The sequence below is a fragment of the Apteryx mantelli genome, chromosome 6 (genome assembly GCF_036417845.1).
Source record: "Apteryx mantelli isolate bAptMan1 chromosome 6, bAptMan1.hap1, whole genome shotgun sequence".
Taxonomy (NCBI): domain Eukaryota; kingdom Metazoa; phylum Chordata; class Aves; order Apterygiformes; family Apterygidae; genus Apteryx; species Apteryx mantelli.
Genome location: NC_089983.1, coordinates 12050717 through 12071994, shown reverse-complemented (window position 1 = coordinate 12071994; position 21278 = coordinate 12050717). Strand labels below are relative to the sequence as shown.

The 21278-nt window shown below is 42.3% G+C and overlaps 1 protein-coding gene across 4 annotated transcripts in view; it reads left to right on the top strand.

Annotated features, from left to right (window-relative positions):
• The window catches only part of PIKFYVE (phosphoinositide kinase, FYVE-type zinc finger containing), a 69615-nt gene that overhangs the window by 16675 nt on the left and 31662 nt on the right, over positions 1 to 21278 (top strand). For 3 of the 4 annotated variants that reach the window (XM_067298746.1, XM_067298744.1, XM_067298747.1), the window contains 9 exons: positions 818 to 907; positions 4678 to 4816; positions 7474 to 7631; positions 8672 to 8783; positions 10571 to 10718; positions 11210 to 11377; positions 16990 to 17052; positions 19465 to 19594; positions 19943 to 20123. In XM_067298746.1, the coding sequence (XP_067154847.1) occupies positions 818 to 907; positions 4678 to 4816; positions 7474 to 7631; positions 8672 to 8783; positions 10571 to 10718; positions 11210 to 11377; positions 16990 to 17052; positions 19465 to 19594; positions 19943 to 20123 (1189 nt within the window). The remainder of the gene's footprint in view (positions 1 to 817; positions 908 to 4677; positions 4817 to 7473; positions 7632 to 8671; positions 8784 to 10570; positions 10719 to 11209; positions 11378 to 16989; positions 17053 to 19464; positions 19595 to 19942; positions 20124 to 21278) is intronic. The other variant, XM_067298745.1, reaches the window with a different exon arrangement.

Genomic DNA, 21278 nt, shown 5'->3' with positions numbered 1-21278 from the left:
TAGGGGCAGTGATGCTGTATTTACTTGTCCCACACTGCTTTTTTTCTTTGAACACTTGGAGTGTCAAGGCATGGCCTCCTGCTTTAATGAACCTGGAGGGCCATGTCGTTTAAAAGTGAAGGGAGTGATACACTCCGGGCAAATACAACTACTCAGGCAAAGTTGTAGTGAGTGTGTCCTCTCATGAAGAGCGTTTATTGGGCTAATATCTCTACATCCCAGAGCACAGCCAGTGCAGCTGTATCCGTTGGAGCATAGTGAGGGGTGACTTGTATCTGATACAGTTTCACCAGTAGGAATTTGTATCGTAGGTATACACACATCTGCTCTCCTTCCTCCTGGGGTGGAAGGGAAAGGAGGGCAAATGTGGTAGCAATAAAGTTAAACAATTCCAAAAGCTTGTTGGGCTATCTTGGCAAAAGCTGTTTAGCGATAGCTATAGATAGCTTTCCTTGTATAGCAAAGATCTGTTGTGGAATGGGGGTGCTTCTACTTCCAAAGCATAGAATAGCAGCAAGTAAGGAAGGGATATGTGAGAAAGGGTTCCGGACGAAGAGGGAGGGAAGGTAGAATAACATAATAGGGGCGAAGAGGCAGCATTGTCAAAGACTGAGTCTAAAAGGAGAAGATCTGAGTGCTCTCTCCCTCCTGATATCATTGGCCTGCGGATGGTGAAAGATTTCTCTGTTCCCCCGTTGATTTAACTATCATGGGTGTGAATGAGAGGTAATATTACCATTAACTCTATTTCAGCTGTTCTGATGCTGCCATATGTGGCAACTCTCAAACATCTGTAACACACAGCTTTTCCTTGCAGTTTGATTCACCCAGACTCTTCAACTACTACACTGTCAACGCGACTTGGGTCTGTCCAGGAGGATGCTGGGAAGTCTCCGGCTAGGAACAGGTAAACTAATCATGTCTGTGTAATTCCTGTTCTGGCTGCACTTCTGGCATACTTTTCCCTGTGAAGCCTGTATTTCGGGTCTTGTTTTTACTGAGCATGCTGTCTTTTGTCTAAAATGGGACTCCTTGAGCTCATATGTAATGGTAAGCAAAGATTATTGATGTACATATTCACACTAATAAAACTACTACTTTTGAGGAACCTGTAGTTTGCTGCCGAGTCATTCAGGTAGCCGTAGTGGTGAAGAGAGGTTGAAAATGCAGTAGTGTTAGTTGGTTAATCTGATTCCAGATATTTGTCTTAATGAAACCAGCAGTTGAAAAGATAAGCATGCAAATTGGGTTATGAAGAGGACAGAAAGGGAAAGAAAATGTCCAAGAAAGGGAAAGAACTGAGAAGCCAAAGAAAAGGGAACAATAAATAGCGCTGGTTATGGGAGCCAAAGACTGAGAAGATCATGAAGGAGCAGAGGAGGAGAGTGAGAGAGACTGTGACTGCCTTTTTAGGTAAAAGAAGCCTGTGCCACAGCTGTTGCAGGCTTGGGTGGCTTTGGTTCTTTCATTGGGGCATTTGTATGCATCCAGGGCTCATGAAAGGGTTATCTTGGATAAACTGACTTCACTCTGGATTTTGTAGGATCAGCCAGAGCAGCATCTAAAATTTTGTAGTGTCTTGTAGTTGAAATCCAGTAAGCAGGTCCTCTGTATGGTGCCCTGAGATAAAATATATTTTTCAGACTTCCTACTCAATATTTGTCCCGAATGTTGGAGGTTGTGACAGCGCTACATGAACTATCTTCCAGAGCAGCTGTTGCCAGTTGGATTGGGTTGCTTGATTTTTTTTTTTTTTTTTTTTTCCCTCCTCTGCTCCCTACTGCTCTTCCATTAGATATTATCCTGTTTAAGTTACCAGACTTCCTTAAGCTCAAATCTCATCATAGGTCTTTATGCAGGGGTGCTGGAATGAACTTGGAAGTGTGCATGAGAGCTTTAGTATAACTTGTGAATGCTTAGGCTTAAACCCATTAAGTGGCCTGGGACTGGAAGAACAAGTAATTTCCACTTCACAGTGTTTCTGCTATGGTTCTGGCTAAATACTTCTATAATGGTTAAATCGGGGAAAAAAGATGAGGCAAGGATATGAGGAGCAGAGCAAAGATCACTAAGTTTCAGTGTTGATGGAGCAAGGAGATATTCAATGACTTCACATTGGTGTTGCACAAAGGCAGAACGTTTAGCGACTTTGAGGGATCTGGTGGGACCAGCTAAGACCCAGTGACTGAGCTGAAAAGAGCGCTGGGCTTGCCTTTCAGGGAACTGTGGCTGCTTCAAGGCTTTATCTTCTGTGTGATGGGGACAGTGAGGAGGGGGTGCACACTGTACAAAAAGAGGCAAAGAGCTCTGGGGGGAGTGAAAATAGTGGTGAGTAACCTAGTACCAAAAATCAGTGCTGGGCAAACATGGCAAGGAGTCCAGAGTTAAAAGTTCAATGCTAAATAACTGCAATGACGTCAAGAGACATCTGAGACCTTGAGAATACTCTTCTGCTTCCCGTTTGAATTGATGTTGCCTATCTTAGAAGGCCTTTGCTGTTTGCTGACACGTGCAATAGCAGGAGGGTTCTGAGCTGGTTCTGGCAGGCCCAAATGGCTTGTTCAGGTTAACATTTAACTCTCCCTGGCTGTTCATGGCCTAACCTTAGCATCCAGGCTCACATTTGAAAAGTAATGAAGACGTATAACCTACCTCTGCCAAATCCTGAGGATGTGGAAACAAAGCTATTGGCTTTTTGAAGGCTGTCTCCAGCCTTTTGCAGCTGGTATCACAGAATGTGATCTCAGGGCTAAGCGGTACTAGGCCTTAGATCGTCTCAAAGCAGCTGTAGGTGTTTCAAGGCAAGCTTGGTCATGACTCCTTCTAGAGGAAATCTGCTAAAAGATGCAGGTTGGGCAAATCTAGTTTGAAATAGTTCAAATTACTTAGTATTTGCTTTTTCTGTGGGTGAGGGGTATGTGTATTGTTATTTCTCAGACTGATTATTTATGGGGGGGGAAAAAAAAACAGCACAACAGTCTAACATTGCAAGCAGAAGGATTCAGAGTTCTCTTCTTCTGCAGGTTCTTCTAAAAGATAGGGGTTTTCATTACAAAATCTCCCCCTCTCGTTTTTTAGACCAAATACAACTGAGTCCCAAAAGTAACTAGAAGTGATAAGAACACAGATATGAAACAAGGCCTGACTGTTCTAACTCTTGCTTAATGCCCTCTTACATGAAGTAAAAATCCCTGCTGCTTACGGCTAGGTGGCACAGTTAAAATAGCTCTTGTGAAACAACTGGGACGTGCTTTTAATGATGAGCTTTAATGTTAGTCTCAGCTTCTACACAAGAATGCTTCTCTTAAGCTGCATAACCCTGCCAGACTGATTTATCAGTTCTAATTTTCTTTAATTTAAGACTGTCTGAACAGTAGCAGAACACTGGCAGAGTTTTTGCCTGCCTCCAATGCCTGCCTATGACAAAGTTTTTGCTAATCATATTGAAGTGTATATGGATGTAATGTCAACATAGTTGCCTTTGATTCTGCGTGAATGACTAAAAAGGACTTAAGCAGAACCTTTTATCAGCCCAGTACTGTTGCTCAAGAAACGGAAAGAAAAAGCAGTGATTTTGGGGACTGTTATACCTTCAGTGCCTACTTTCTTGCAGTACAAAAGCTGAATTAGCATGGCAGGTGTTAGCTGTTTCATACCTGTGCTCATCCCCATTATCCATGGAGAATTCCTGGGAAAAATCAGAGGATCTGTTAGTTCTGTGAAGCTAACAGAGTTAGCTCAGAGCTATCTGAGTTCCATTCCAAAGACTACAAGCCAGCAACAGTTTCTCCATTTGAGACTATTTCAAGCCTCTTGAGGCAGTTCAGCATTGGCATTTTGAACTTTGCTGTTGCTATACACAGACTTTTTCCTTCTTTACTCCTCACAGCACTGTTAACATTAGTAGCTTACACTGCATGCTTTGGAGCTGCTGGGTGATGAAAAGAAATTGCACTCTGGGTTTTTCAGAGGCTTAGTCTAGCTGAGGAATATTGGAGCAGACGGTTTTATGGAAGCTGTTTGTAACTTTGCAATGATTATTGCAAAACGATGGTGTGTTTGTACTGGAGTGCACAGCTCGTATTTCCTCACAGCTGGGCTGAGGTCAGGGGGATGCTCCATGTCGCAGGGCAAGAAAAAAGTCACCAGCTGGGCTGACCTCCAGCAGACAGTTTAGCCACCCTGGGGGACGTGTGCTCAAACTTCTTTACACTGTGAACTGTCAGCCATATATTTCAGAGCTGAAGATAAGGGATTTTCAATGGATCATGGAGAGGAGGAGTCTCGCTGCTGTGTTAGAGATCCTGGCATTAGTTGCCTTTGCTGGCATCCTTCTTGCCTCCAAACTGCTGGAGCTTCAGATTACCCAGCATCTTATCCCCAGTCCATTGCAATGCAGACGTCTATGAATTGCTGTACCTAAATTTATCTCTAACTCCTTGCTACAAAGAGCTTTACAAAAAAAAGTTCCAGAGTAATACACTTGCTTTCTAGGGTTTCTACCTTCTGCTTTGACTGGGGAAGAAAAGCAACTTTAAGTAATAGGTCAGTTCCTCAGAGTGCTAACAGTGTCACAGGCTTACATTCCTTTTTAGCATGCTGCAAGGTCACAGCCTGCTCTGGTGAAGCACCGTATGATGAATGCTTACTCTTCAATCCTTCTCTCTTGCACTCCAGATCAGCCAGCATCACTAACCTGTCGCTGGATCGGTCGGGTTCACCGATGGTACCTGCCTATGAGACATCCGTCAGCCCCCAGGCCAGTCGCACGCATATGAAGGCTGAGACCAGCGAGGATGAGCGGAAAATCCTTCTGGTACCATTCAGGCTTCTGTTTGTCTTGCTCTGTGAAGGCAGTAAAGTTTGGCATTCTTGTGTCATGCAGCAGGTGTATCTTGCTGCCTTTAAAGGCTCTCATCTGAGCACTCTTACATGGTTCCTCTCCCCTGCTGTTGCAGAGATGGAGGATATTGATGCTGCTTTGAGCTCTTCTGTCTTCCTGAAACAAATCCTAGTTTTATGTGGCTTTTGCATAAAGGTCTTCAGAGTTTTAATCTTGGGAAGCATTTTACAGTGCATGGAGCGGGTGTGTGGTGGCTCCTTGTGTATTAAACTTGTCATAGGTGCAGTTGTTCTAACCCAATGACCTGATTCTCTGTTTCTTCAAGTCCAGATCTTCCCCTTTATAGGCTGCATAATCTGAATTTTAAGTGGCTGCTTTAAAGTGTTACAGCATGATGAATGAGTTAAAGCTGTTACAGCTTATTGGGCCAAAAAAATAACCTGACCCCCTCCCCTTGTTTGCAGAATAAATGTACCTGTTTTATAGAAGCTTGTAGTGACGTACTTGTTCAAAGAAAAATCAATGTGTAACAAAGTGTTCTGAGTAATCCTGTTATCCCCTCCCCACAGATGGGAGTGTTATAGGTGGCAGTTCTGGTAAAATATTAAGGAGAAAACAGGTTTTTTGTGTTTTTGTTGTTGGTTGGTTGGTTTTTTTTAGGGGGGGGGATGCTGTTCTAACAAAGAGGGCAAAAAGATGAAGAGAAGGGAAGGGAGGGTTTTTCATGCAATCAAAGATTCAAGATTGCTCTCTATGCCATTTAATTCCAGGAAGGCTAAATTACATTGGTGGATATTTGCCTCCTGTCATCAGATTGCATACAAGTAGGCATTTCTGAGGGTGTAGAAACACTCTAGTAGTTGTGTAATTGCACCACTACTTTCTTGGGTGCTCTGTAAATGGGGAACAATGTGAGGGTGAAGTGTTGTTAAGGGGTGTCTTCCTGGCTTCCTCCCGTGCATACGTTAATGTAAAAAATCTGAAATCTAAAATGCTATAAATGCAACTTGGAACAAGATGATCAAGTCAAATTTGCTTCAGCTTCATGTTTTTTAATTTTGTAGTTTGTTTCCTTTATTGGGGGAGAAGGAAGTTGGTAATATTGCTTCTATTCAGGCAAGAACAGAAGATGTAGTGTCAATTAATGTAGGATTTGCTGTGAATTCCCACTATTTGTTTAATGCCCTTAGTATAAGGAGCTGACTCCATATCAGGAGTTAACTTAAAAGTTAACATGCTCCATTCAGAAGACTAATGAACTTTGCTCATGAAATAGAGGATAGGGGAGGATGGATATACATGGTATAAGCACATACCTCTGTGAATTAGAGGTCAGAATCCTTGAGTTGAAAGGGGTTGTGTTCTGCCAGTTTGCCCAGTTTCCTGAGTTCATCATGTGAGTTAATGGTAAAATGCAGGGCAGCTGAACTGTGGAATTGCCACTTGCATTGAATCTCCTGGTCCTATGGCATTTTCTGTAACTGACTTCCTAAACACTACAGCTGGTGTGGCAGTGGGGCAGCTGATGCTGGGTTCTGAAATGAAACCCAGGGCAACCTTTGCTGGAAATAAAAGCAGAAAGCTCTTGGATCTCAGGGCACCCTTGGAAAAGTAAAGTGGCTTTAGTCTGGCTCTGAACTGGAAAGCTGAAACCAGTTGAAGCTTAATCAGAGCTTTTTTGTTACACAGAAATATAACTGGAGTGAAGCACATGAGAAAGTGAACTGCAGTGACTCTTCATCCCTTGGGCTGCTTTGTTCCTCTCCCAAAATACTCCCAGGTCCCAGCTGCCGCTCAGCAACAACTGGTTGTGCAGTGCCAAGCCAGCGTGCGTGTTGGGGGGGGGGGGCAGGTGCGGAGCAAACAGTTCAATTTGGATGGAGCATAGCCTAAACAGGAATTTGCACACATGCTTAGCAAGCCTGGGAATAAGGTCAAGGCACAGGCTGAAGTGTAAGTGATGAGGGAAAGAGATCTATAGCTTCAAAAATGGATAGTCAGGTTGGGAGGGGTATATAAATCTTGCTTAGTAGCCAAAGCTGGCAGTATCAAAATTGCACTTGGTACTGGTCAGTACAGAAAGAAATTCTCAATAAGAAATGGTATCTCAGAACCTGAACAAAGTTAGCAGCGTGTATTGCAGTGTGTCTGTCAAATGCTTGCTTTACATCTGGGCTGGATAACGGACTAGCATGCTTCACAATGCCTAGGATGAACACAGATTATGTAGAAAACCCCTCTTCTAAAGGGTGACTTTTCGCTGGTCCCTATATTTAAACACACCACCGAAGTTTGAGACTAGGTCACTTGAGGACAGCAGTGTATCTTGTCGGCAGTATAGAATCTCACTGCATTAAGAGCAAACTCCTCAATCCTTAGTGTAACCAGCTTGTTTCTTCTTTGCTCGCTTGTGACTTCATAAAAGGAAAGGATGCAAGGAGCTGACCCCATATATGTCTGTCTGCTGTTTCTATTTGTGCCTTCCTATAGGTTGTGCATAATGGCTTAGATTGTATGCTTGTTTGTGAAGGGCTTTTGATCTAGAAGCTGATCTGAGGGCCCAGGTTGATGCCATTGAAACCAGTGGCGAAATCGTACTAGTAAGTAACTCACATTATCTCCTTGTCCAGGACTCAGTCCAGCTGAAAGATCTGTGGAAGAAAATCTGCCATCACAACAGCGGGATGGAGTTTCAGGACCATCGCTACTGGCTGCGGACACATCCCAATTGCATTGTGGGAAAGGAACTGGTCAACTGGCTCATCAGAAATGGGCACATAGCCACAAGGTAACCTTGATGCTTTAGGAAGGCAGGGGTCTTCCATCTCTGTGGTAGAAGGCTGTGAGCTTTAACTAATATAGGGTACCTTAGACTGTGAAGGTAGACCCCTCTGCAGGGAGGTGAGAAAGAAACAAAACTCAGATCTCCTCTTTGCTGCCCAAGAAGGCAGGTGGGGTTCTGACCCTGTGTGGCCTGAAACAACAGGGGATGGGGGGGCTGACTGGTTCAGGAGCTAGTATGGCACGCATCTTCTCCATACTTAGCTGTGTTTCCATACTTATCCATGGGATAAGTATGACTCAAGTGGACAGAGAACAGTGAGCATATTATGAAGACTGGCCAAAAAATTTGTTCAGAGCTCTGTGCTCTAGTTTGGTAAATGGAAAACTGTAGTAGGGTCACCTAAGCCTAAGCCATGTGCCTTTTGGATGTCTGTTAGCAAAAGCCTCTGCTCTTAGATATCAGAGCTTAACACACAACTCGAAAAGGAGTTGTGTTCTCCCAGCTCCACAGGGTGGATTTTGGCTGCACAGAGCATTCTCTTGCTACTAAGCTGGGAAAAATCCACTTTAATCTGTCCAAGCTCAGAGTGCAGTATAAAAGACAGCCGACTGCTGCAGTCCTTTATCTTCCAAGGAGTGAGTCTGGCCCTGGGATCAAGGATCACTAATAGGTTTTGATAGCTAAATTTTTGGTAGAACAGGTAGGTTTTTAATCAGGGTCCTCACTCAGCAGGGATGCTTAGCATCTATAGCTCAAGTTAAGGATGTTGGAGGGGTGCAGACAGTAGGTGTTAATCATTTGCTGGACACGTCGGTTGAATTTAGAATGCTGGCAATCTTTTGATCTAGCTCCGTACTTAAATCAGTAAGCTCTGCTGCCTCTCCAAGTGTTTTAAATAGTATCTGGCTAAATAGGGGAATGGAATACAGAAGAGTTGAATAGAATCATGCCTAGCAAATGACTTGTTCCTTTTGTAGTGTGCTTGTAACATAAACCATCTGTATTTACAACTAGACTTACAAAAACATCTCTTACCTCTCCAGGGCCCAAGCCATTGCAATAGGGCAAGCGTTGGTTGATGGACGCTGGTTGGATTGTGTCAGTCATCATGATCAGCTCTTCAGAGATGAATACGCTCTGTACCGACCGTTACAGGTAAAAGGGTGAATCTGACTTGAGAGAGGAAGGGGGTAGGAAAGTTGCAATTCTTGCTGGGCTTGGGAGCTGACTCGAGTCTTTTTAATCCTGTTCTCAGCAAATGTTGTGCTTTTTAAATCAGCTGTCCTGTATAGAGAATGGATGCACAGGCTTTTTGTCTGATTAAATCAATTAGTTTACATCCATAGTTTAAAGCCTGAAGAAGCTGCTTTTACCCAGAAAGCTTTTAGACCCTCTTTTGTGGAAGATGAGCTGTTATGCTTAGTGCTGCCTACAGTAGAGGAAAGGGGGTGCAGTCTCTGATCTAGGCCAATGCCCCTCATGGTGGACATTTTGTACAGTGACCTTGGAACGGTACAGGCAGTGCTTGTGGTGGCTGTGTTGTAACATGCATAATGTACAATCTGCTGTGCAATTATTGGTGACTAAGATACAGTAGTCATTTACTACTAATGTGTAAAATTCCTTCTTTAAAACCTTTCAAAGAATGAATCTTTTGCCTATAGCATATTGGAAATAAGGTGACTTCTTTTATCTTCAGCGATTACAGTAATTAGCTACATGATGCAAGACCGGGAGGGTGCCTCTGTTGTGCCTCCCAAACAGAACTGACTGACTGAGAGGAAGGCAGAGTACCAGTGACCATAGATGCTGTCCTACCTTATTTCATTGCAATCAGACTTGCTGAGGGGTAAAGACAGTCACTAGCCTGAATGATTGGATTTTTTTTTTTTTTTAATTTGTACAAGATATCTATAGCCTATCTGTCACCTGAAGGCATTCAGTTGTGAGTCTTGCATGTTCTGCGGCTTCTCATGTTAAAGGACGGCTCAGCTGTACTATGAACCTCAGTCAGAAAGCTTGCTGCCATTAGCCAGCCTGTCTTCCTCATGCCTTTTGTGTCTTGACCACATTCATGTGGTCTTCTGTTGATGTTGCTCTGGGGTCCATCTGGCATCTCAGCTAGCTAACCACACTGTCTCAGTTTGCTAGTAAAACCTTGCCCTAAGCTAGCAAATGCTTCTCCCTGCTGTAACTATTTGTAAGTGAATTGTATTATTCAAAGTTTAAAGCCAATTTTTGCTCTCATCAGCTGAAAGCACTGTCTGATCTCATTTCTCCTTACTTAAGCAAGAGTCCTGGGAAGCAGTGTTGGTGACTTGGTTGCTTGTTGTACTTGCTGTAGCCAAAGGAATGATAGTGAGAATTTCCTCCTGAGATGATTAGAAGCATCAGGATGGCTGATGGCCATTGCTAAGATGCTCTCCAGGCTCTGTCTTTGCAGCCAGGCTTTGTTTTGACACAGCTAGCCTCAGGTAGGGCATGGCTTGAGAGTGAAGCTATTAGAGCTGCTCTGTTTGGTCAGTCACAGAATTGCTCCTGTGACTTAGACTTAGCCTCCACCAGGAGCTGTGCATGCACAAGGATGTTTGTCATCCCTTTTGGTTTGGGAGTGATGAGCATTCAAAACTTTTTAGCTGGGGATGGTGATAGAAAATGTGCAGTAGAATAAATTTGTCCATTAGTGTCACTTAGTCACAACTTGTGTGGAAGTGGGGAGGAGGCAGAGACTAAGCAGTGTGGGAAGTGTAAGGAAATACTTGTTTCCTGTTCCAAACAGTTCCTATTTCATGCTGGTGGGGGGGTGGCTGTATGACTAACCTTGCTCAGCCCATTGAGTGTATCTTTTGATTTTTGAAATGTCTGATCTGTATGTGTAGTAGGCAGCGTGATATCTCAGCAGAGGTGAACTTTAACACCTGTTTTTCTTCCCTGTGTAACAGAGCACGGAGTTCTCAGAAACCCCCTCTCCAGACAGTGACTCTGTGAACTCCGTAGAGGGGCACTCTGAGCCATCCTGGTTCAAAGACATCAAGTTTGATGACAGTGACACAGAGCAGATTGCTGATGAAGGAGAAGATAATTTGGCCAGTGAGTTTCAGCTGAGTCTTGTTTTTATTCTGCCTTGTTCCTGCTATCTCCGACCCCTCAGGACATAATAGTATAACCATGTCTTGCTTTGCTTGTGTGTGTGCGTGTGCGTGCATGGGGCTGTAAAGATCCAAGCAAACTCTAACCTAGCTAGTCCTCCTGTTTCTTATGATGAATACAGTATTCTGTATTTGGTGGAGCTGATAAAACTTCATACTTCTGATGGAGAAGCATGTAAATTTTCTGCTTCTCTTTCTCAGGCAGACTCCTGCCTGACTTGGGCCCCATAACAAAGCACTAAAGAATGCCTACCGAATATGTCAGTGTGCACACATCAAGATAAGATTAGAAATATGAAAACACTGTATTCCTGTAGCATTGCACACTGGGCTTCATGTATTAAAGACAATTTTTCTCCTCTCCGGTACCCTCATGATATCCATTTGAACCCCTCTCCTCCCTGTATCTTCCCCCTTACCCAACACTAAAAGACTCCGCCAGCCCTAGCAAGCGCACTTCAGTCAGCAGCTTCCAGTCCACAATGGACAGTGATTCAGCCGCCTCCATCAGCCTGAACGTGGAGCTGGACAACGTGAACTTCCATATCAAGAAGCACTCCAAGTACCCACATGTGCCCCCTCACCCTGCCGACCAAAAAGGTATGAGGTAGTCACCAGCTGGAGTTGCACATGATGGAGAGCTGGGCCCTAATAACACCAGCTTATTTGGATGCTGCTTCTGTAGCTGTCTTAGAGGGGGAAATATAATATCTAGTTGGCACTCACCTGCACTTTTGATATGCTCACCTCTGAGGAGGCACAGTAGACCTGTTGAAACTACCTTCTCTGCAGAGTGTGTAACTTCCCCTGTGACTTTCTCTTTGAAGCAAGGTGTCCTGCTGTCCATGCATAAGGGGCAGATCCACACATACAGTTTCGGGCTCACTGGGGTGGAAAAAATAGTCCATGCATAAACCAGTTTAAGATACTCATCTCTCCAGTTTGAGACTAAACTGGAAGACCAAGCAGGAAAAAAAACAAACAAACAAAATTAACTTGAATTCTGAGCTGATCACTGACCCTACTGTAACAAGCTTATATTTGACAAAAGAATAATCTTATTGATAAGCAATAAGGGCTAAGTTAATCCTTATGTATAACTTTCTTATTTTCAATAGAGAGCCTCCATTTAAAAGAGAAATAGGAAGAAATCAAATAGTGTTGAAGACCTCTTTAGAAGGCTTTTTTCTTAAAGGAGTGCTTTACTGATTCTAAATAGGAGCAAAATCCCTATGAAAAGATAGTGTGCTCCCCCTGTTGACAGTTCTGTTCTGTAAATAGCACAAAGGCTGACTGAAACCAGAGCTTGCCACTGGCTTGGGTCTAGTAACTTCTAGTTGCTTTATATGCTGGGTAGCTATTGATGGTCTTTGCTCTGCTCCCTTACCTAAAGTTACAGTGGCTCTGTAGATTTCTATCCTTGTCTGCTTCTAAGGAGTTTCTTAGTCTTAACTATGGTCTTTTTTCACCCCCCTCGCCCCCCTTCAGTATTTCCAACTGTAAAGGATGATCCACTCTTAATTAATTAGGACTCCCTCTAATGAGTTCATCCTTCTATGAAGTCTAACAGTCCTCTTCTGTTGGTGTGGATCAATATATAAGACTATTTTTACGCTTTCACAAAGATTGCATTCTTGGAAACTGAAATGGTGACTAAATTCTGGAAAAAGAGAATGAGGGAGAACTGTTCACAGCTGACTAGCAGAGTGCCTTAGACATGAGAGGGTGAGTGAGGCAAGTTAGAGGGGGCATTTATCAGTGCCCATTGTAGTCACCTTTTGTTATTTGCTAAAAATATATCTAGAAGGAGAAGAAAATATATGTGCTTATTTTTTCCCAAGAAAGGAGCAGGAGTAGGTTTGTAACTTGAGTTGAGAACTGATGACTAAAAAGGGAGAGGAGCTGTCAGAACTCCTGAGACCAATTAATTAGTGATTCCTGTGTCAGTTTGCAGCTCACTCATAATCAAATGAAAAGCTAGTACATCTGCAGGGAAGGAAAAGTGTGGAGAGGGAGACTATATCAAGGGATATATTTCCTGTTAGAAAGGAGGGATGTTGGATTAAATGAGCTGGAATAAGGCCCAGGTGTGCTGCAGTATCCTGTAAATTTACAGCTGTATTAGGGTTAGCTATCAGTGTGTGCTGCCAATAAAGCAGGCTGTAGTCAGTTTGCCTGTGGCCAGTGTTAAGACTTGTAGAGTGATGATTCTGGTTGCAGACATATCTCAGACTTTATCTGCTTATGCAAAAACCATTACATGATGAAGGGGAAACGTAAGAGAGCCTTACTCTCTTGGAAACTGTTAACCAAATCAAAGCTTTTTATGGCCAGAACTGAAGCTATTGTAAGAAAGATTTTGATGATGGAGAGTTCAGAGAAGATCGACAGAAAAGGCAAGTGGGGAGGTGACTGAAAGGAGAGAAGGTTCTACTGGGGTTTTGAGTTATATAAATTAGCAGCACTCCACTGTCTTCAGTGAATCTCTGCTGACTGGTGCTTGTTATCGGTCTCTGAAATGCGTGGTCTCTGAACCAGGTTATTCTGTAGGAGTGCAATTCATACCAGAAAACTGGGAGCAATTCCTTTAAGAGACTGGCTTTGCCTTGAGGTAAATTTATCAGTAATATGCCCAGAATTGGGGTACGGTGGAGGTGCGAGTCATTAAAGCACATTGTGGACCAGGAAGCGTTATTCTACTGTCTTCAGAAAAATCTGTATCCTCTGCAGATACATAGGAGTTACTACGTGGTTTTTTTTGGCTTCCTGTCACAAGATTCTCTAGAGAAAAACCCTAACCAGGGAGCAAACAGTTAAAATGAAGGCCATCATCTTGAACAGCAGAAAATATTTCTTAGACATGGTGAGACTGAGATTTCTTAGGTGCCTAGAGGTTTGTTGCTCAAGGCCTTCAAAAATTATGTGGGAGAAAACCCTACAGCATACACTACAGTGCCTAGAGTAGTGAAAGGGATGACTTGTAAAACTTTGTTCCAGAAAATACTAAAATCTGAGTTCAGACATAGGCTTTCACCATGGCTTATCTTGTCTGTATTCTACGAAAAATATCTTTCAGGGTGTTATGAACATCACAGTGATGCTGATCAGACAGCCAAGACTAGCTTGTTAAGAGTTCAATGCTGCTTTGAGAACAGAGCACTTCAGTTGTTCAGTGACTTTGTGTTTGTAGTTGTCAAGGACCTGTAACTTCCTTGTGCCCATTATGGACTGTTTAACTGGGCTCGGTTTCTTCAGAATTGTCTGTTCTGAGACTAAATTTACAGTGACTTAATTTGCTTTGAAATAAGGAAGCAAAACTGAAGATGACACCCACCTTTTCAGGGTAGTAACTCAATTTCCTCACAACTGTAAATCACAATCATTGGGGGAGGGCCAAGAGGACAAAACAACAGAGCTCAAAGTGCAGGTCAACTCTGCAATCTTTAAGTGGTTTGGGGGTTTCTTCAAATGATTAAGGGCTGTGCAATTTCCACCAGTCAGAGGTCAGCTGCTTAGAAGCAATAGCTTGTGATGTGCCAGCTCTGTTTCAGAACAGAGTGATTTGTTGATAGTCTCAGTCTAGTGGCAGAACTTCTTGAGGTGTTCAGGGCTGACTAATGTTTGGATCTTCATGGAATTCTAGTGACTCCAAGTTATTTGGCTTGTAGTATCTTTTTACAAGCGACTTATTCATAGTATCATCTGCCTAAAGACAATGATACTTTGCTTATGGTGCGACTCAAAATGGGAAATGAACATGATTACTTCCAGCATTTATTTCTGGGGAAGAGATAAATACTTAAGTGGCTAAATCGGTTTATTTTAAAGGTGACTTAGTTGCTGTTTTTAAAGAGATACTGTATCAGTATGGAAAGCTGTATTTTCTAAATGTCCTTACAGCCAAGTATCCTTGATCCTGGCAGCAGGTATTTCAGGTAGTTAGATTTTGATGTCTGCATCTAGCTCGGCTTGGGGAAGAGCAGAGGATCTCAGAACAGCATGACAGGGTTCCTTAGCACTGTTGCTGCCAAGGCTTACCGCATGATTGCTGGGAGCCCTTTTCATGCACCTCCTTTTGTTCAGGCTTCAGTGAGCATCTGTGGATGGTGCTGTAGAAGGAAAGCTGTGTGTGCACTCATGCTTAGTTTCTGTATCTAGAAGAAAAGCTGTGGTTTGTGGCCAGACCATTTTGATGTTTAGTCAGGGCAATCCAAAAGATATTTAAAAACTCTACCTGCTGGTTTCCATGGGAGAGCTGTAAATTTGGTTGTGCATTGTGGTATTTGCTTCCAATGTTGCCCTTGAGTATCAGACTGAGCAAGCTGCATACAGTATTCTGTGGTGTGAGGGGGTTTTCTTTTTTGTTGCTTCAGCTGCTTGGGGGGCATGTAAGATAGATTTTGTACCCCTTGTCTACAAGCTAACTGCTATTAGACAAAGGTACAAAATATGCTACAGGAACCTCTTCTTTTTTTCTAAAACTTTTTATGGTGTGATACATGTAGTGATGGTGTGAGGTAACAAATGCATGTTAGCTACTCTCACTGACTGTCTCAAACCCTCACCTTATGGGTGTGTCCTCTGTCCACTCTAGGAGGAGGAACAGATTTCTTACCACGCCAGGAACTTCTTTTTGAGGCACAATTGTAAGCAAAGATTCAGGACATGAAGTTCTATTACAGAAAAGTGATCCTGGTTTGGAGTGGTCACCTGCTTCTTTATCCAGAGTAAGACCAAGGTTAGGTTTGAGCTAATGATGACTCCTGCCTTGGCCATGTCAGGTTATGTCAGATCTAATTTGAGTGTGTTCACACTAAAAGCTTCTGCCCTGAAGCTGTTACAAGATGGAGAGGGATAGGGGTACTAAAATACATGTTCATGTGTAGATGCAGCCCAACATGACTTTCTCTGGCTAGTTTGTAGGACTGTGGGTGAATGCTGAAGGTGAGCCAGTCTTTATCAAGCAGTAGGTTGGTGGTAGTGCTATACTCTTCATCTCAGCAAGAGGTAAAAGGAATCAGTACATACCATTAGGCTGCAAGAGAGATTGCAACTTCTCTTTCTGCCCCCAGGTGTGGTACCCAGAGCATCCGTTGAGTATCTGATTTCAAACCGAATATCTGCAGATAAGCTTAGGCTTTTAAAATTGTGGTGTGTAAGGGGTCTCTTGCATGCTGCTGTTCAGAGACTTGTGATTGCTTGTGTCCGTCATTTTCCTGTTGCTTTCTGTTGGTGTCTGAAAGCTGCCTGGCTTTGCTTTCTGTTTGTGGCAGCAGGTCTGGTCCTTTCTCAAGAGAGGTGGTAAAAGGTTGGCTCTGGACTTTGGATCGTCATACAACATGAAGTTGGACTACTGCTTTTGTTTTAAAGTTGTACAACCACTTTTTGTGGAAGCTGGTTAACTAACTAAAGACGTAACAGACTAATGACCTCTAGAGAAAACAAGCTTTTTGTAGTCACCCAGTCTGCATGAAAGATCACTGGTATTTTTTCGGTGATCTAGTAAGCTAAAGAAGTGTAGTAGATGTGCTTACATCCATAGCTTCATCCTGTTTCCCATACATACACTGATACGTAGCTCTTAGCTTTCTCTGTTCCTGGGAGTCCACCTCTATCAGCCTGGGTTCCTCCAAACACTTCAGACTGTTTTAGACTTTCTATAGCTCTCTTGAAAGAAAGGCAGCCTGTCTTTCCATCGCTGTGTAAGAGAAATCTTATGGCTGGTCTCTCCCTGAGTCTGAGATAACACCAGAAATACTTAAGTGGAATGTGGCAGCAAAATGGTTTCTGAAGCTGCATTTTTAGGTCTGAATGAGGAGGACATTCCCTGTCTGGACATTCACGTGGTGTCTGCTCACAGCTTTACACATTTGTATTCAGGTCTAGAAAAATGAAGTGTGTGTCAGTTGGAAAAGCAGACTCTTCAGTGCTAGTTCACTCTGTGCTCATGTCTAACTTAGTTTGGTTTCTTAACAGTAATAAGGACTATTTTGTTGTCCTCCTAAAACTTTTCAGATAGAACAAGAATGAGAGGATATTCTTGTCTTGACCACTCATCAAGCTGTTGCTAAATTAATGACTAAACATTTAGATGAGTAATGCTGCTTCTTATGGTGTGGGCGTGTACATCATATAATTATATGGGTATGCCAGCGTAACCTGTCATTTTTTTTCCTGTCTCCGCCTACCTCCCTCTTCTCTTTTTTTTTCAGAGTACTTGAATCCTGACAACGGAGGGCAGCAGATGTTCTCTATAAGTGATGCTTTTATTAAAGGTAAGGGGAACTTTCAAATGTTGCTGTTGTGTGGTTTAGTATAATGATCAAAACTCCTCAATACTCCTTTAATAGAGAATTGACCCTTTGAAGAGGTTTACTTGATTGTAAACTTAAAGTTATTTGTGGAGAAACTTGTATGTAAACTGCACTCTAACCTCTTTCGGATGCACTTGCAAGCTGTCTACTGGCTTCTTGGATTTCTTGATTTAAAAGCACTCTAGGAAAGTCTTAAATAAATAAAGTAAAAGCTAAGTGGCAAGGTTTGTCATTTTTGTTCATAACTTCCCCACCTACAAACTTGTATAATATGCACTAATTCTGACTTTCTGTGCAAGGAAACAAACATCTGATGTGATTAATTGCACTTTTACTGAGTAGCTCAAAACTTCATCTCTTAAATCTTTCTGGGTTTCCTGTCAATACTGCTACTGGAAGGAAAGGCCCCTGGACACAGCTGTGAGTTTAAACCATGTGCCTTCCAGTATTATGGCCAGGTGTACTTGTGGGCTTTTTCCCCAGTTGATGCTACTTTGATGCTATGATTGATTTTTTTTTTTTTTTTTTTTTGGGGGGGGGGGCTCATAAAAGGAGGAAATGAGGGGGAAACCCAGTATCTGTGCAGTCAGAAAAATTAAATCTTTAGATAAACTGATGCTTGATTTATAACTGGGCTTTTGCAGAGAGGGGAAAGGGAAAAAACCTATGTAATTTCTGTTAGTCTCTTATATAGCTAATATTGAGTAAGGAGCATCTGGAAGAAATAAATTACTGCTTTTAAAGACTTTCTTCAATATAATAAGAATTGCAATATTATAAGGATTCTGCAGTCAGATCATGCACTCAGAGTTGTTTTAAGCTTGAACTGTGAAGGCTTACATGCTTGCTGATGAAAAGTTATGCACTATTAACGTAAATGACTTATAACAGTCACCCATCATGAGAATGGGGAAGTTTCTGACTGCCCTCTAGAATATCATAATACCTTTGTGGGAAATAACCTAATAGCTCTTTCAAAGCGCAGAAAACTGTATTGAAATAGCCTCTGATCTTGGCACTGCGAAACTAGCAGAGAATAGTTCTAAGCACTTTCTGCATAGTATAGGGGCTGAAAGTGGCAGTGACCCCCTCCAAGGGGGGACTCTCCTATACTGTTGAAACATGCTTTCTGTTTCCAAAACTAGAAATTGGTATAGCTTATGCTGGCATTTAGGGTTTAAAAAAAAAAATAGTATAGATGCACCAGCCTGCCAACAGCTCCTTCTGGACCTAACTAGCAAAGTGATGGTGGGTGGGATCAGGACTACAGGTCATGTAGAGGTTCTGACTCTGATGTCTAAATTGGCAGCATAGCATTTCTTCAAAATATTTTCAGGAGACCTGCTGAATAAGACCTTTACCAAGCTATTTTTTGGAACTTAGGCCCAGGAAAATGAGCTACTCTTTGTCAGTTATATTCATATAGGCCAGTATTTTTATTATCGTTAATGCTGGTCTACCAGACTTAATCTAGGCTGGTATAATCTGGTAGCACAGTAGCAAATGTTTCTCTTTGGACAATCTGGATATAGGGTTAATAAGTTTTGAGATTGTTTTGGAAAGTAAAGGAGGCTTACTGAGAAGACTTGGGTTGACTGAAGATTGAACTATCAGTGTCTTTTGTGGGAGAGGGGTCAGATAGATAAGAAATGAAATATTCTTATAATGAGAAATAGGTGTTCTGTTGTATCTGCTTGATAACGGAATACCCAATAATTGTACTTGCAGCACATGATAGTGTTCTTGGTAAGCTGTTCAGCCAAAGCTTGACTTTAAAATTAAGATGAAGAAGAAAAGATTATTATTATTATTTATTTTATTTTATTAGAACAAAAAGAGCAAATCTTCTCTGCTTTCAAGAAGGGTGTTAAAATGCAAATGTCCTTGTGCTGTAGCTTGAATTAAATTGCTGGATACTTCTAATGCTAATTCTATGTAGATGCCTTTAAAGCAGTAGCTTTTTGTGAATGAAATTAGTGCCTTTGACCAATCTTCTAAATATACAAGACATTATGCATTATAATGATACAAGATATTTTGAATTTGCTACTTATTTATAGGCAACACTGTGATACAACTTTCTTCTTCTGGAACTGACTATTACTGAATTTGCAAAGACAAGGGAAAAACAAGCTATCTGCTCTATACTGGCAATATAAGAATTCCAGTAGCTCACTTTTCCTTTGTACGCTTACCACTGCTATACTCAATACTGTTTGCAGCTTCATGCTATCATAACTTCTAGCTCAAACTCAGCATTTCAGGAAGCTTAGACTGATGTCTTAGCAAAGTCTTTCCTTTTGAAGTAGCCTTTCAGAAAGACACGGGTGTCCAACTGTGGCCTTATGAACAAGGTTGGTTTGTCTCTTACAGAATCATTGTTCAACAGGAGGGTGGAGGAGAAGTCCAAAGAACTCTTTTTCACACCGCTAGGCTGGCACCACAGCAATCTGGATCTGCTGAGAGAAGAGAATGGGGAGAAACAAGCCATGGAAAGGCTGCTGTAAGAAAAATGTAGAAAAAAGTTTGCATATCTCGAGTAACAATTCCTGAAGCCCTGTTGTTCCACCAACTTTCAGTGGGACTTGGCCTCCCGTGGACAGTATAAGGGACTAATATACATTAAGAAAAATATGTTTTTACATTATCTTTTGATTGTTTTCTTTCCTTGGATTTTATACCTTGAAGTAAGAGAACAAAAGTTGATTGTAGAACATCCTAGACAGCTGTTTCTTCAGATGGCTTACTGCACTGTAAATGTTAAGAAATTAATTTCTGAAAGGTGACTTCAACTAATCACTGCTTTGTATTTCCCCCACCACAAACTTAATCACTTTACTTTTTCTTATAGTTCTGCTAATCACAACCACATGATGGCACTGCTTCAGCAGCTTCTGTACAATGAGTCCCTGTCACTGTCCTGGAGGGATATCATTGTACCTGTGGTCTGCCAGGTAGTTCAGACTGTGCGGCCTGATGTCAAAAACAGAGATGATGACATGGATATACGTCAATTTGTCCACATCAAAAAAGTGAGTTTCAGCGAATGGATGTAGAGAAGAGGAGGATGTAGCTGTTGGCAGCACCCTTTGTTTGAAGAGAAGGGTCCCCTTTCCCTCACCCCCAGCATGTTCAGTGGTATAACTGGCAAACACGTTTCTTTTGGGTGAGGTGGAAAAGAAGGAAACTTTGCATCTTCTGTGCAAGGTGCTTTAATGCCCTGGAGCTGACATCTTTCAGGCTATAGGCTGCAGAAGGTAGCAAAGAGCAACACCTTTGTGATGACTTTATTCCATTTTTGGCTTCTGCTTGTTCTGTGCTTGGATTGGAGAGGTGCTGAGCACTGGATAGGTAGCTTGCAGGACTCTGTAGCAATCTCTTGCCCTGTAACTACCCATTACCCAATCTGTGATTATGGAGGAGTTAACTCTTCCCGTGCAAAGCACAAGGACTTTCCTTACAGAGAAAAGCTTATTTGTTATCGGATGCTGCATCCAGTTCTGCCAGACAGCCCAGTGATGACGCTGCTGAACTGCAAGGCTGGAGTTGTGGCTTACAGAGTTTCTCCTGTGAGGCTGATGTGACAGTAACCTCCAAGGAGCTGTTGGGACTGACGATCACAGGCTCCTCCTTGGCAGAAACTCCCCTCAGGAGGCTTCTTTTATTTTGGCAGCCATGGAGAGCCTTATGTTTCTGGTGGTAGTTCTGTGACATCTATTCAGGCAACATCAGTTGTTGCTGCTGCCTCTCCTGAAACTCGGGCTCAAAGAGAGATTTAGATCCGAATGCCCTTTATAGGTGTTTTCATAACACTGTGATAACAAACATTCCTTGAAACATGATATTTAGAAACCTGTTCTCTGGTGTTTATTGTTCTTGTGGTTGGCTATGACTATAGACACACCATTTGGTGTTCAAATAGTAGGCGGAGGTGTGATTTCTGTGCACTCTTGCTTGTTATTAGTGGAAATGGCATGTGCATGTGTTATATGCATATATGTGCATATATGGCGTATGTTCCTCTTGGCCTGTAGAACTTGGGTTCCCTTGTCTTACAGCATGTACTCAATTTAATGAATGGTGCATCTGTCAGGAGGGGCCTGGAGATCCTGGAACTTTAATGTTTGGTCTCATGTTGTTGTCCTTAGTCTGACAGACTGTAAAGGAAAAGAGCTGTGTATGCACCA